The following is a 14,364-nucleotide window of genomic DNA, read 5'->3' on the forward strand; positions in this document are numbered from 1 at the left end:
TTCATCCAATAAGCTGATCATGTCCTATTTGCATTACCAAGTTATACAGTATTTTCAATTATTTTGCCTACTTTTCTCATTCAAGTAAATACCACAGGTTTTAACTTACAAATCTAGTATCTAATTTTAAAACATTAACAATAACTATAATGGGAGTTAGGTGTGGGAAAAGAGTGGGGATTTTAGGGGAAAGGAAAGGTATGAACTCAGATTCCAAAAATCTGACAATTGCCAATGCTAATCACTAAAGTGGCAACAAGAATTCTTATTTTCCATGGTTATTATGAATGCTATATGACAATCACAAAATAATTATATAATGTGGTACATGAGAGTAACTAAAAATACTTCATTATATAATATTAACATTTTCACAGTACCTTGAAGTTTATTATTTCTGTTCTTAAAGTTAAAAGACTAAAATATGGAGATTTCATAATTTCTTGTGAGAGAGAGAAATGTAGGACAAGTGATAGTTATTCCCCTCCTCCTCCCAATAAAGTCCATAAGGAATGACTTGCGAGATTTGCTTCAATGTAATAACACTCAGTGAACATCTACTAGCCATTAATTCACCAAATATTTTTGAGTACAAGTAGTTCTCGATTTACAATGCATTTGAGTTACCATGAACCTCACTAACATCATCTGAGTTTTCAGAGGTTTTTGTGTACATCTTATCATTAGTAATATATACTATATACAATGTTACAGTGCATATTTTATTGAAGGTATCATCCCATTGACAACCTCCAGAGACAAATAAAGACCACATTTATAAAAATATTGACAATAAAAGGGCAATAATAATGAAAATATTTTTTTAAAAGGAGGTATTAGACTTATATTTGAACAGACTTATTATGATGTAGTCATTGAAACGGCCCCGTCTTAAGTTGGGGACTGTTTGTACTTACATGTGCCAGGCCTATGCTAAGATGCTGAGGAGATGGCTATAAACAAGACAGACACAAGTCTGGTTCTCAAACAGTTTACAGTTTAGTAGGTAAGATAAGCCATAAGGCACTGGAGTAGTGTTGGGCAGTATCAGAGAGAACCAAATTTCGGAGGGAGGTATCAGGGAAGTCTCTAGGAAGCAAACACTGAGGACAGATCCAAAGAAAGAGTAGGAAGTAATCTAGACAGACAACAGCATGCACAAAATTTCTGAGATGAGAAAATCCTACACATTCTAGAAATTACAAGTAGTTTAGTTCTGCTGGAACTTTGGGTGCAGCCTAGATGAGAAGGAGAAAGAGGACCAGAGTAGAGAGAAAAGGGTAGGAGGAAAATTTCATTGGTGTTGTAGGAAGAAGCCAGATTAGGAAGTGATATGTAAACTACTCTTTCCACAGGGCATGGACTTTGTCCAAAAGACAAAGGAAAGTTACTGAAGGGTGGGAAGGATACAATCAGATTTGTCTTTTAGGAAGATCATTCTGTACTCTAGGAAAAGGACTTGTGGGAAATCATTTAAATCATACAAAAAAAACTATCTTAGAAGGAAAAGAAAAAACAAGAAACAAAAAACTTACACTAATTGCTAAAAGAATTTCATCCGTTTTAGAAAGAAAACATTTACTTGTAACTTAAAGGAAAACTTTTTTTTTCCCCATAGTTACACTGATCTGCAAATGTAGCATAATAAAAGATAAGGCTACATAATCTTAGGTAAGCCTTGTTTCTGATGAAAACAAGATTCCTCACTCCTCACTCCCATCTTCCTTAGGCAGCGTATGCCAGCTCAACCTTTGTCTTTTATTTAGAGAGCAAATATGCTCAAAGAATTTTGAGGCTTGGGAGAAGATATAAGTAGGCTACATAATTTTAAAAATTAAATACTAACAGATGAGACCCAGTTCTGACCCCCATCAAATCCCCAAACCTATTGCCATCAAGTGAATTCTAACTCATAGCAACCCTACAGGACAGAAGAAAACTGCCCCAAAGGGCTTCCAAGGCTGTAAAGCTTTACGGAAGCAGACTGGCTCATTTCTCTCCTGTGGAGCAGCTAGTGGGTCCAAACTGCTGACCTTTTGGTTAGCAGCCAAATGCTCTAACCACTGTACCACCAGAACTCCTTTCTGATGCCACCATTAGGTAAAAATAATCTTAGCTATTTTGCCAAGGGTCATTAAATAAGAATTTCTGCAGGTAGTTTTTAAATTACAAAGTCTGAGACCCTGCAACAGTGGAATGCAAACATGAACACCAAAACACAATAATGAGAATTGGGCATTTCTCCAAATTCACCTTTTAAAAATAAATTATGCCATTAAGCATTAAATGCAAGGATTAAAATTTCACAAACTTCTACTTAAATCAAAATGTAGTGACAACTGCTGGCACTTGACCAAATACTAAAAAAAATCTCAGCTGTTCAAGAAATAAAACAGTCGCTTCCAAGTTTTTACACCCATGGTTAAACTGATCTACAAGTATAGCATAAGAGAAACAAGTAAGGTATGTACGTCTTTTATGTGCCAAATAAAAAGATTTTTTTGGATGTCTGGCTGTAACTCACAAAAAGATCTAAAGCAAAATTAGCAATTGTATGGTCCTAAAACTTAAAATATACACATTTTCTAGAATAAGTAGAAACATGGATATTACAAGATAATTTTTACTAAGTCATGGGCACATATGAGGGATATAGTCAAAGTGTTTCTCTTAAGGAGGCATATTCATTTATTTTTCTTCTGCAATTAGAGAAAATCTCGACTTTCCAAAAATATAAATCTTTAATATGTCAGAACATGCAGTGGGTAATTATGATTCAACAATAACCTTAAGTATTTCAAAATACGAAAAAACTGTTCTTGTTGGGTCCCGCCGAGGCAGTTCCAACTCAGAGCAATCCCATATGACAGAACAGAAAGATCCTGTAGGGTTTTCTTGGCCATTAATCTTTTGGAAGCTGATCACCAGGTCTTTCTCCCAGAGAGTTACTGGGTGGCTTTGAACCTGCCAACCTTTCAGTTAGTAGTTGAGCACTCAACTGCTGCACCAAACAGGCATATTTTATATACAGCTTTTATTTATTTATTTGCCACTGTAAAAGACTTACACAGTGAAAAGGAAAGATGTGATGGAAACTAGATCAGATTCGGAGTCAAGATCTTCACCTATCCATTCAGTTCTTTGTTAAACAAACATCTGTGTACTACTTTAGGGCCAGGCAAGAGGCATTAAAAAAACAAAAAAAAGTTAGGTCTCAGATCTTAAGGACTTCTTAGAAGAAAAATGATACCATATTTCATAGAATTTGAAACGTCATCAATTATGAGATGAACTTTTAACTGAAAAAAAAAAATGCTTTTAATTAAACTGTGACATGTCTTGAATGAATTCCACCAGCCTGTCTTAGCTTTGTTTTTTAAAAATCTATTCAGAAAAATACGGCAATTGTTCCTGTCTTCAATACACTGCTTGATGTTTTTAATGGCAATTCTTTTTCTCATTTCAGTCTAAAATGAGAAATATGTGACCATCTGGCTCCTATAAATATTTGCAGCCTTGGAAACCCTATAGGTCAGTTCTACTCTATCTTACAGGGTTTGCTATGTGTTGGGATTGCCTCAATGACAGTGAGTTTTAATTTCAGTACAAAACACCACTTTATCAACTTTAGGGTATCTTTCTTTCCTGGCTTCCACAAAGCATGGCTTTGCTTTTAAACAAAAATAAATGGAATTGTGATCATTTCTCCAATGCCAAATGTTTACTTACCTAATAGAAATTTACATCCCTCTGCTTTAGTCTATCCTTTACTGTTTACTCAGTAATGTTTTGTTTCAAACCGAAATCTTTTTGAAGACATTACAAATAACATTTAAACCCAACATATGTAGTACTGACACCGTGTAAATACTCAGTCGAAAAGATGACACTAAAATATAACTCTAAGTTTGCACTTGCACAGGCAATGACAACCTGGTAAGACTGCCACCTGACTGACAGCAAATGGAAAACACCATTAATTGTTTGATACCTTCTGATTTCAGAGATGTTAAAATGTGAGAAACTCTGTCTTAGTAATAACAGCAAACATTCATGTAGCTGCTAAGTGATAAGCACCATTCTATGTACTTTACTTATACTACCTGAAAAAAATCTATAAGGTAGGAGTAAATAGAGGCACAGAGACATTAATTCACTTGCCCAAGATCACCAAGCTAGTATGAAGCAAGTTTAGCACTGAATGCAGGAAGGCTAGGTCCAAAGGCCATGCTTTTAATCACCAGGCCATGCTGCCTCTAAGCAAATAATCAGTATACTAGCATTAAGATCTTTGGCAAATCATAAGGGATTTTCCTACTGATCTGAAAAGGAGGGATCTGGAATGGATAATTATGGAGTTCTCTCCCAGGCTAGGCCCCAAGCCCCTTAGAGCCAGGAAAGGGAGGAAGCAGGAGCGGCCCTGGGGACCTCAGGAGCAGCAGGCTATCCAGGTAAAAGGGGGCAGGAGGTAAGGCAGGCCCCAACCCCCTAGAGCCAGGGAAAGGAAGGAGCAGCCGGGGACCACAGAGTGGCGGATTTCAGGTAGGAATTAGGTAGGGGGAGGGTGCAGAGGTTTCCAACAACTAAGGGAGACAAATTTATCTGTCAGTTTGTCATCCTGTGAGGCTTGTACATTGCTGTGAGGTTGGAGGCTGTGCCACTAGTGTTTCAGATGCCAGCAGAGTTGCACCTGGTGCACAGGTTTCAACTCAGCTTACAGACTAAGACAGACTAGCAAGAAGGAGGACGCCATTCACTTCTCAAAACTTGGCCAGGGAAAACCTTATGTATAGCAGAGAAACACTGTCTGATACATTAATGGGCAATTTTATGAATAGCTAGGAAACACTATCTGACACAGTGCAGGAAGACGAGCCTCTTGGGTTGGAAGGCACTCAATATAGAACTAAGAGAGAGGTGCCTCATCAGAGTAGAAGCAATCTTAATGATATGGACAAAGGAAGTCTTTCAGGATCTCTGTGTGCTGACGTGGCAAGACTCAAATTGAGGAAAAACAGCTGCAAACATCCATTAATAATTGGAACATGGAATGTTTGAAGTATGAATCTAGGAAAATTGGAAGTTGTCAAAAATGAAATGAAACGCATAAAGATTGATATCCTAGGCATTAGTGAGCTGAAATGGACCAGTTTTGGCCATGTTGAATTAGACAACCATATAATCTACTATGCCGGAAATGACAATTTGAAGAGGAATGGCGTGGCATTCATTATCACAAAGGATGTTTCAAGATCTGTCCTGAAGTACAATGCTGTCAGTGATAGGATAATATCCATACATTTACAAGGAAGACCGGTTAATACTGATATTATTCAAATTTACGCAACAACGACCAAAGTCAAAGATGAGGAAATGGGTATTTTTTTTATCAACCTCTGCAGTCTGAAATTGACCGAACATGCAATCAAGATGTGTTGCTTATCACTGGTGATTGGAATGCAAAAGTTGGAAACAAAGAAGAATTACTGGTTGTTGGAAAATTTGCCCTTGTTGACAGAAATAATGCTGGAGATCACATGATAGAATTCTGCAAGACCAATGATTTATTCACTGCAAATACCTTTTCTCAACAACACAAACGGGGGCTATACATGTGGATTTTGCCAGAAGGAGTACACAGGAATCAGATTGACTATATCTGTGCCAAGAGGAGATGGAAAAGCTCAATATCTTCAGCCAAAACAAGGCCAGGAGCTGAGTGTGGAACAAACCATCAACTGCTCATATGCAAGTTCTACTTGAAGTTGAATACAATTAAAACAAGTCCACGAGAGCCAAAATAGGACCTTGATTATATTCCTCCTGAAATTAGAGACCATCTAAAGAACAGATTTGATGGACTGAACACCAGTGACTGAAAACCAGAACTATGGGATGACATCAAGAGCATCATCCATAAAGAAAGCAAGAGATCATTAAAAAGATGAGAAAGAAAGAAAAGACCAAAATAGATGTCAGAAGAGACTCCAAAACTTGCCCTTGAATGGAAAGTAGCTAAAGCAAATGGAAGAAATGACAAGATAAAAGAGCTGAACAGAAGATTTCAAAGAGCAGCTCAAGAAGACAAAGCCAATTATTATGAAGAAATGTGCAAAGACCTAGAGTTAGAAAACCAAAAAAGAAGAACATGCTCAGCATTTCTCAAGCTGAAAGAAATGAGGAAAATAATTAAGCTTCGAGTTGCAATTTTGAAACAACAACATGGGCAAAATATTGAATGATGCAGGAAGCATCAAAAGAAAATGGAAGGAATACATAGAGTCACTGTACTGAAAGGAACTGGTCAAACGTCATCCACTCCAGGAGATGGCAGATGTTCAAGAACCAATGGTATTGAAGTTGAAGCTGGACTGAAAGAATCGGTGAAGAACAAGACTCCAGGAATTGATGGAATATCCAGTGAGATGTTTTGACAAACAGATGCCTCGCTGGAGGCATTCACTCAGTTAAGTCAAGAGATTTGGAAGACAGCTGCCTGGCCAACTGACTGGAAGAGATCCGTATTTGTACCCATTCCAAAGAAAGGTCATCCCACAGAATGTGGAAATTATTGAACAATATCACTTATATCATGTGCAAGTAAAATTTTACAGAAGATAATTCGAAAACAGTTGCAGCAGTATACTGACAGAAAACTTCCAGAAATACAAGCTGGATTCAGAAGAGGACATGGAATGAAGGATATCTCTGCTGATGTCAGATGGATCGTGGCTCAAAGCAAAGAATACCAGAAAGATGTTTACTTGTGTTTTATTGACTATGCAAAAGCATTTGATTGTGTGGGTCATAACAAATTGTGGATAACATTGAGAAGAATGGGAATTCCAGAACAGTAAATTGTACTCATAAGGAACCTGAACATAGACCAGGAAGCTGTCGTTCAAACAGAAAAAGGAAACACTGCATGGTTTAAAATCAAGAAGAGACTGTGTCAGGGTGCACTGCCTACAGCATTTGACTGCTAACCAGAAAGCTGGCAGTTCGAATCCATCAGCCACTCCATGGAAGGAAGAAGTGGTAATCTACTTCTGTAAAGATTTACCTCCTTGCAAAACCAGTGGAGGTCACTGTGAGTCAGAATCAGCTCAATGACAATGAGTTTTTGGTTTTTGAAGGAGACAAGGAAGTGGGAGTAAAATTTTATTGTACATGATTATAGAATTAAAATATTTTATTACTGGGAGTTGTTGCTGTTAGATGCTGTCAAGTCATCTCCAACTCATAGTGACCCTATGCATACCCTACTGTATCCTTTTACAATACTTATTCAATCTGTATGCTGAGCAAATAATCCAAGAGGCTGGACTATATGAAGAAGAACGTGACATCAGGATTTGAGGAAGAATCATTAACAACCGGCGATATGCTGATGATATACAACTTTGCTTGCTGAAAGGGAGGACAACTTGAAGTACTTACTGATGAAGACTGACGAATATAATCTGCAGTGTGGATTACATCTCAGTATAAAGAAAACAAAAATCCTTACAATGGGACCTATAAACAGCATGATGATAAATAGAGAAAAAATTGGAATTGTCAAAGATTTCACATTGCTTGGTTCTATAATCGACGCCAATGGAAGCAGCAGGCAGGACATCAAACAACGTATAACACTGGGCAAATCGGCTGCACATGACCTCTTTCAAGTGCTCAAGAGTAAAGATATCTCCTTAAGGACTAAGGTGCGCCTGACACAAGCTATGGTATTTTCAATCGCCTCATATGCATGTGAGAGCCAGACAATTAATAAAGAAGACCAAAGAAGAGTTGATGCTTTTGAGATGTGGTATTGGCGAAGGATGCTGAAAGTACCATGGACTGCTAAAAGAACTAACGGGTCTATCCTGGAGGAAGTACAGCCAGAATGCTCCTTGGAGGCAAAAATGGCCAGACTTCATCTCATATACTTTGGTCATGTTGTCAGAAGGGACCATTCCCTGGAGAAGGATGTCATGCTTGGTAAGGTGGAGGGTCAACGAAAGAGGGGAAGGCCCTCAACAAGATGGACTGACACAGTGACAGTGGCGATGGGCTCAAGTAAAGCAAGAATCATGGAGCTGGCTCAAGACCAGGCGGTGTTTCGTTCTGCTGTGCATAGGGTCACTATGAGTTGGAGATGACTTGACAGCACCTAACAGCAACAACTCCCAAGAATAAAGTATTTTAATTCTATAATCATGTACAATAAAATTTTACTCCCACATCCTTGTCTCCTTCAAAACCCAAAAACTCACAGCCATTGAGTCCATTCTGACTCACAGTGACCTCCACTGCTTTTCCAAGGAGGTAAATCTTTACAGAAGTAGATTGCCCCTTCTTCCTTCCATGGAGTGGCTGATGGATTCGAACTGCCAACTTTCTGGTTAGCAGTCAAATGCTGTAGGCAGTGCACCATTTAAATACCTTCATTGCCATTAACCAATTAATAAAAAGAATGTAAATTCCTACCATTTGTCTAAATTAGACATGATTAGAAAGGTATTTAAGAACTAGATATATGTGTACTTGAACCACTACTACTCTTTTTCAGGGAGATATACTGTATTTATGATAGAAATTTAGCCATTTAAGATTTTAGACCCAAATTAATATACAATTTCAATGTGTCAGTTTTAATGGCTATTTATAACACAGAGCCCTTTATTCTTTTTAAAATTCTGTTTATTTATAAGGGGAAAAACAATAGATTAATAACAGATATAAATACTGCAACATTTTCCTCTTGACCCAATTTGAGGGTAAAATTAATATGCATTACACATTTGACAAGTCTTCTACTCCCAGGGGACCGTCACATCCTTTGGATTATCCTACACAGGCCCTGTTAGGTACCTTGTAGGTACCACCCTTCAGGCCCACAGCCTCTGATCATAAGGCAACCCAATGAAACATGAAATAATTCCTAATATTTCACTTTGTAGCTGTCCTATAGGAGGGCAGATCAAAACAACATTGTCTTCAAGGCTTTCATTATTTGTTCTTTTTTTTTAAGGGAAGTAAAATTCGCATAGCATAAAATTAGCTATATTAAAGCACACAATTCAGTGGCATTTAATACATTCACAATGTTGTACAACTCTGACCTCCATCTAGTTCCAAACCGTTTTCATCATTCCAAAAGGAAATCTCATACTCATTAAGCAGCTACTCTTTATTCTTCCCTCCCTCCAAACCTCTAAACCTAAAAACCAAACCCAGTGCCACCGAGTCGATTCTGACTCACAGCAACCCTAGAGGACAGAGTAGAACTGCCCCATAGGGTTTCTGAGGTAGTAATTCTTTATGGACGCAGACTACTGATGGGTTCGAACTGCCAACCTTTTGTTTAGCAGCCAAATGTCCTAAGCCTCTTGGAACCACTAATCTGCTTTCTATTTCTGTGGGTTTACCTCTTTTAGATATTTCATATAAATGGAACCATGCAATATGTGCCGTTTTTTTTCTTTCACTTAGCATAGTGTTTTGGAGGTTCAGGGTTCAACCATGTTGAAGCATGTATCAGGACTTCATTTCTCTTTATGGCTGAGTTATCTTTCATTTTATGGATATACCACAAATTATCTATCCATCCATTGATGGACATTTGTATTGTTTTTATCTTTTAGCTACTGTGTCATCCTATCTTAAATATCAAATATCTAACATAAACACGCACATATCAATCTCTATTTGTTTTTCTCTTTTATATATTACATACATAGTCTTACACATAAAATATTTTTTCTTAGTATTTTATGTGTAACACTATGTATGTAATACAAGTGACTTAATGGCAACTGTTTTCTCTCTTAGTAACAGTTGACAGTAAGTTGATTCTGATAGAATTGTCTCCATGTTTTCAATGGCTGAATTTTCAGAGGTAGATAACAAGTCTTTCTTCTGAGGCACCTCACAGTGGACTTGAACACCTAACCTTCTGGTTAGCAGCCAAGTGTGTTAACCATCTGCACCACCCAAGGAGTCCCAAAATAGTCTACCCAGAAAAAGGCCTAGCGATCTCTTCTGAAAGGTCACAGCCTGGAACACAGCACTACTTTGCACACATGCGGTCACCAGGAGTTGGATTTCACTTGACAGCAACTGGTTCGGGTGTTTGTGGGGGGTGAGGGGGTTAAAAAATGGGCTTTAAAAGCAAGAAAGTTAGACAATGACCCGTAAGGGAAGGCTCTCACTAGAACATAGAAATTTTACTATTACATACCTTACCATGCTGCCCAACTTTTTCAAAACAAATGACAACATCTTCCCACATTTCCAGCTTCTCATATATCTGAAGGGCTGAACTGGTACATCCCAACTCAAACAGTAACCTTCCAAGTTGGCGCTAGACAAATTAAGTTAAAATAATTAACATTTTTTACAAATATACTTACAAATATACTCAATCTGCCTTTTTAAGAGTCTATTCATTGTATAAATACATAATTTCTATAATTCAACCTCTATTGGGAGTCAGAAAATAAAAGAACATAGAAACAGTTCAAATTACTCAATATATCAACTGTTTTTTTCCTAAGAACTCAAGAGTTTAACAAACAAAATCATTATTTCTTTTCTATCTAGACACTTTATATATGACAATCTGTGATTTGTAAAGACGAAAACTAATAAATCGACAAAAAAAAAGGACTCTGAGCAGTCTATATAGATGACATGAAGCACATATACAAGTAACCGTGTACTTTATTCATGAGGGTATCTCTGGCTCCTTCTCACTCGGGGCTACTTAGCTTTATTTTCAGCACATTATTACAAAATTTACCTATCTAATTCCCCAGTCTTTGGCAGATAAAAAGGTACCAGTAAAGTTTAAATAAATATATTCAAAAAGAAATACATTCTGGTTTATCAAGGGTCCATCATGCAGGAATAAAAAAATATATTAGAAAGGTTAAAAAGCAGGTAGAGGGTTTTGAGTAAGGCATAGTTTCATATTAATGAGAGATGTGTTGTTTTCTCTTAGTTACAATTTTACTACTCATTTGAAGTTAATTACATATTCAAGAGTTAAGAAACTACTGAATATGGAAGATTTGAGATGGCCAAAAGGAAAGATACATGAAAATTACAAGCTAACAAGTCACTAAAGCAAACAAGGGGAGAAGAGTGGTATAATAATTCTGTATTCCATGAAATATTGCAGAATTGGACTATTTCAGAGTATGTAGACATTTCCAAAAACTGAACACAGTCTGTGGAAGTTGGAATAGATCTGAGTGCTCATGCAGTAAGTAGTTCAAACTTTTTGTTTAACAGATGAAGAAAGGTGGTGGCATCCAATATGATATGGCTAATTAACAGTAACGATTAATTCTGGTTTTACTATGATACAGTAGGCTGTTTTCTCTTGATCACTGAAATAATACATGTAGATATCATTACTCTTTATGTAATAACCAAAAAGAAAAGTGATTTATTGGCTTAATTAAAAAGGATCTTTATTGAACTGCCTAAGGATCCAAAAAAACCACATCTTCACAGATAGATAAAACAAGCAATTAGCCTAAATTCTGTGTGAACAGTATTTAAGTTTCATAACACTTCTGTTAAAACACAGATTAAAAGCTACACCCTTAGCAAACATATGTTGTGTTATAATAATAGCTCAGTGTCTGAGATGTTTATACATCACAAACCACATAGTACAAAGGACTTAAATTTCACAGATCAGGGTCAAAAACGTGCCAACAAATTCCAGTTGTTAACATCTTGCTGATGAGAAAGCTACTCCACTGGGGATGTTATAAACCCACAGTCGTCTAGTCTATTTCAACTCATAGTGACCTACCTTAAGGACAGAGTAGAACTGCTCATAGGGTTTCTAAGGCTGTAAATCTTCACAGAAGCAGATTGTCCTATCTTTTCTCCTGTACAGCAGTTGGTAGGTTCAAAATGCTGACTTGCTCTTGTAAAGATTACAGAATAGGAAACCCTATGGAGTAGTTCTACTCTATCATATGAGGTCTCTATGAGTCACAAAAAATTTGATAGCGCCTAACACCACCACCTATGTGCACGGTCCACAAGGATGAGCAGACAGGAAGCTGATTAAAATGACAACAGTTACTAAATCATCCAGAAACATCTGGCTGGCATCATTTGATTCTACGCCATGAGGGGTGCTGAAAGTACTATAACTACTTAACCTCTTTGTGCCTTAGCTTCCTCATCTGTAAAATGGGAATACTTCACAAAGTAAGATAATGTGTGTGAAATGCAGAGTAAAATGCAAAGATCATACTAAGTAAGCACTAAAAGTTGGCTTTTATTAGAAGGTATAACCACAACTCAATAGCGTTTTTAGGGAAGGAGGTTAATTGAACTAAAACTGAGGAAACCAGAGACCAGGCTCATTACCAGCTGTGTGATCAACCTTGGAAAAGTAGAGTTAATAGCACTAGGCCTCAATTTTCTTCTCTATAAAATTAAAACTTGACCAGATGTCTAAGTTCAGCCTGAACATTTTACAAATTAGGGACACCACACCTACAATACAGCAGGAAGATAGAATTTCTACCCCAACATGGGGCTTTGGGAATTACAAGAGATAGTTCATATCCTCAGAAAGAACAGAGTAGATAAGAATATTCCAAAGTATATCATATCTAATAAACGCTCTTACTCTTTGTAAATAATTTGGTTAGCAGAAAGTCCTTAAAAACCAAAAACAAACTCACTGCGATCAAGTCAATTCTGACTCATAGCGACCCTCTTTGGGCTTTTGAGGCAGTAAATCTTTATGGAAATGGATTGCCCAATCTTCCTTCTGCGGAGTGGCTGGTGGGTTTGAACCACCAGCCTTCTGGTTAGCAGTCAAATGCCTTAGGCACCACGCCACCAGAGGTCCTAAAATTTTTGAAGATAAAAGTTTTATGGTTCTCCTATTATTTAATTTCTAGAATTCTATTTTTTCTTTTTTTATTTTAAGAGCTTGTTTTACATTCAAAGGCATGCGTACATTTAGTTTCATTCCCCATTTGCCATGTCCAGCCCTAACCCAGTCTCCTCCCCTCCCTACCCTGCAACACTCCCCCGTGCCCCTCATAATTATGCATTCCTGTTTGTCCTGCATTTCCTCAGTTTGAATGTTCGTCCTCTGGTGTCCCATGGTCTATTGCTTTAAGGAATATATTACCATTGATTATGTGGGTTCAGCATCCTGGGTTGAGTGGTCTGTGTGTACATCTCGCTAACTATTGGGCTGAGAGCCCGCCCCTGGGAATGAGTTTTATCCCAGGCCCCGAATGTATTTCAGGGCCATAGTATTGGGAGTCTCACCAGATTTCATCTGAAAAGTAATTCTGGTCATTACTGAGTTTTTGGATTTTGTTCCACGTTTTCCCTCCCACTCTATCCAGGATCTCCAGATTTGATCCTTTCCTGAGTGGCCGGCATTGGTAGCCGGGCACCATCCGGTTCTTCTGGTCTCTAGGGCCATCGTGTCCTAGGGTTGATTGCTTCTAAATGCCCTTGTTTTTCTTTTGTGCACTCTTCTTCATTTCCAATGCTAGGAGACCATTAGCTCTATCCTAGATGGCTGCTTGAAAGCTTTTAAGACCCCAGTCTCTACTTACCAATGTAGGATGTGGAGCAACGCTTTTATGTATTTTGTTGTGCCAACTGAGTCTGGTGTACCCCAGTACTATGGTCCTGAGGTAGTAGCTCTATTGGATCTCTCTCCCATAGTGTTGGGATATCTGTGAGGGATTACTCTGTGTCTGTCTTCTATTGTTTGTGTAAGGACTGCAGGTATTTTGTATCACTGGTGTCTGTGTAAGATTAGCCTTAGCTAAGTCTATCCTTGGTCTAGAGTATACCTCTATTCACTGATCCCTGTCTGTCTAGAATTCTATTTTAAGTTTTAAATACTTAAAAAATTCTGAAAAGCCTATTATCACCTTAATCAAAATAGCAATTTGAAGTAACTGACAACCCCCAGGCAGGTAATTTTATCTTCTCATTGAAACAACTGAAAATTCAAAAGGAAATAAAAATTTATTCTTTTCTAATCCACTTTTCTTTTGAGAGCTAAGCACATTCCATATAGAATGACAATAACAATACAAATACCTGAATGGCCCAATGAGGTGGTACTTGACAGCAATAGAAAATCTTCAGACGTTCCAATACAGATGTAGTCTTATCTTCAAATTGGTCTGCAAGAGCCTAAGGACACATACAACAATCAGCATCAATATGTGTAATAACTTCCTAATTTAAAAGAGTCTTCTAAGAATTGTTGTTGTTACGTGCTGTGGAGTCGGACCCGACTCATAGCGACTCCTCCTTGGGTTTCCGAGGCAGTATCACTACGGAAGTAGATTGCCCCATCTTCCTTCC

The 14,364-nt window shown here is 37.6% G+C and overlaps 1 protein-coding gene across 1 annotated transcript in view; it reads right to left on the reverse strand.

Annotated features, from left to right (window-relative positions):
• The window catches only part of TTC27 (tetratricopeptide repeat domain 27), a 393,959-nt gene that overhangs the window by 144,544 nt on the left and 235,051 nt on the right, over positions 1-14,364 (reverse strand). Inside the window, exons 11-12 of the mRNA XM_007938793.2 lie at positions 14,095-14,190; positions 10,226-10,348 (exon numbers count right to left, since the gene is read on the reverse strand). Coding sequence (XP_007936984.1) covers positions 10,226-10,348; positions 14,095-14,190 — 219 coding nt within the window. The remainder of the gene's footprint in view (positions 1-10,225; positions 10,349-14,094; positions 14,191-14,364) is intronic.

Source organism: Orycteropus afer, unplaced genomic scaffold, assembly GCF_000298275.1.
Source record: "Orycteropus afer afer isolate SDZICR_OR568_19922 unplaced genomic scaffold, OryAfe1.0 scaffold00054, whole genome shotgun sequence".
NCBI classification, from domain to species: domain Eukaryota; kingdom Metazoa; phylum Chordata; class Mammalia; order Tubulidentata; family Orycteropodidae; genus Orycteropus; species Orycteropus afer.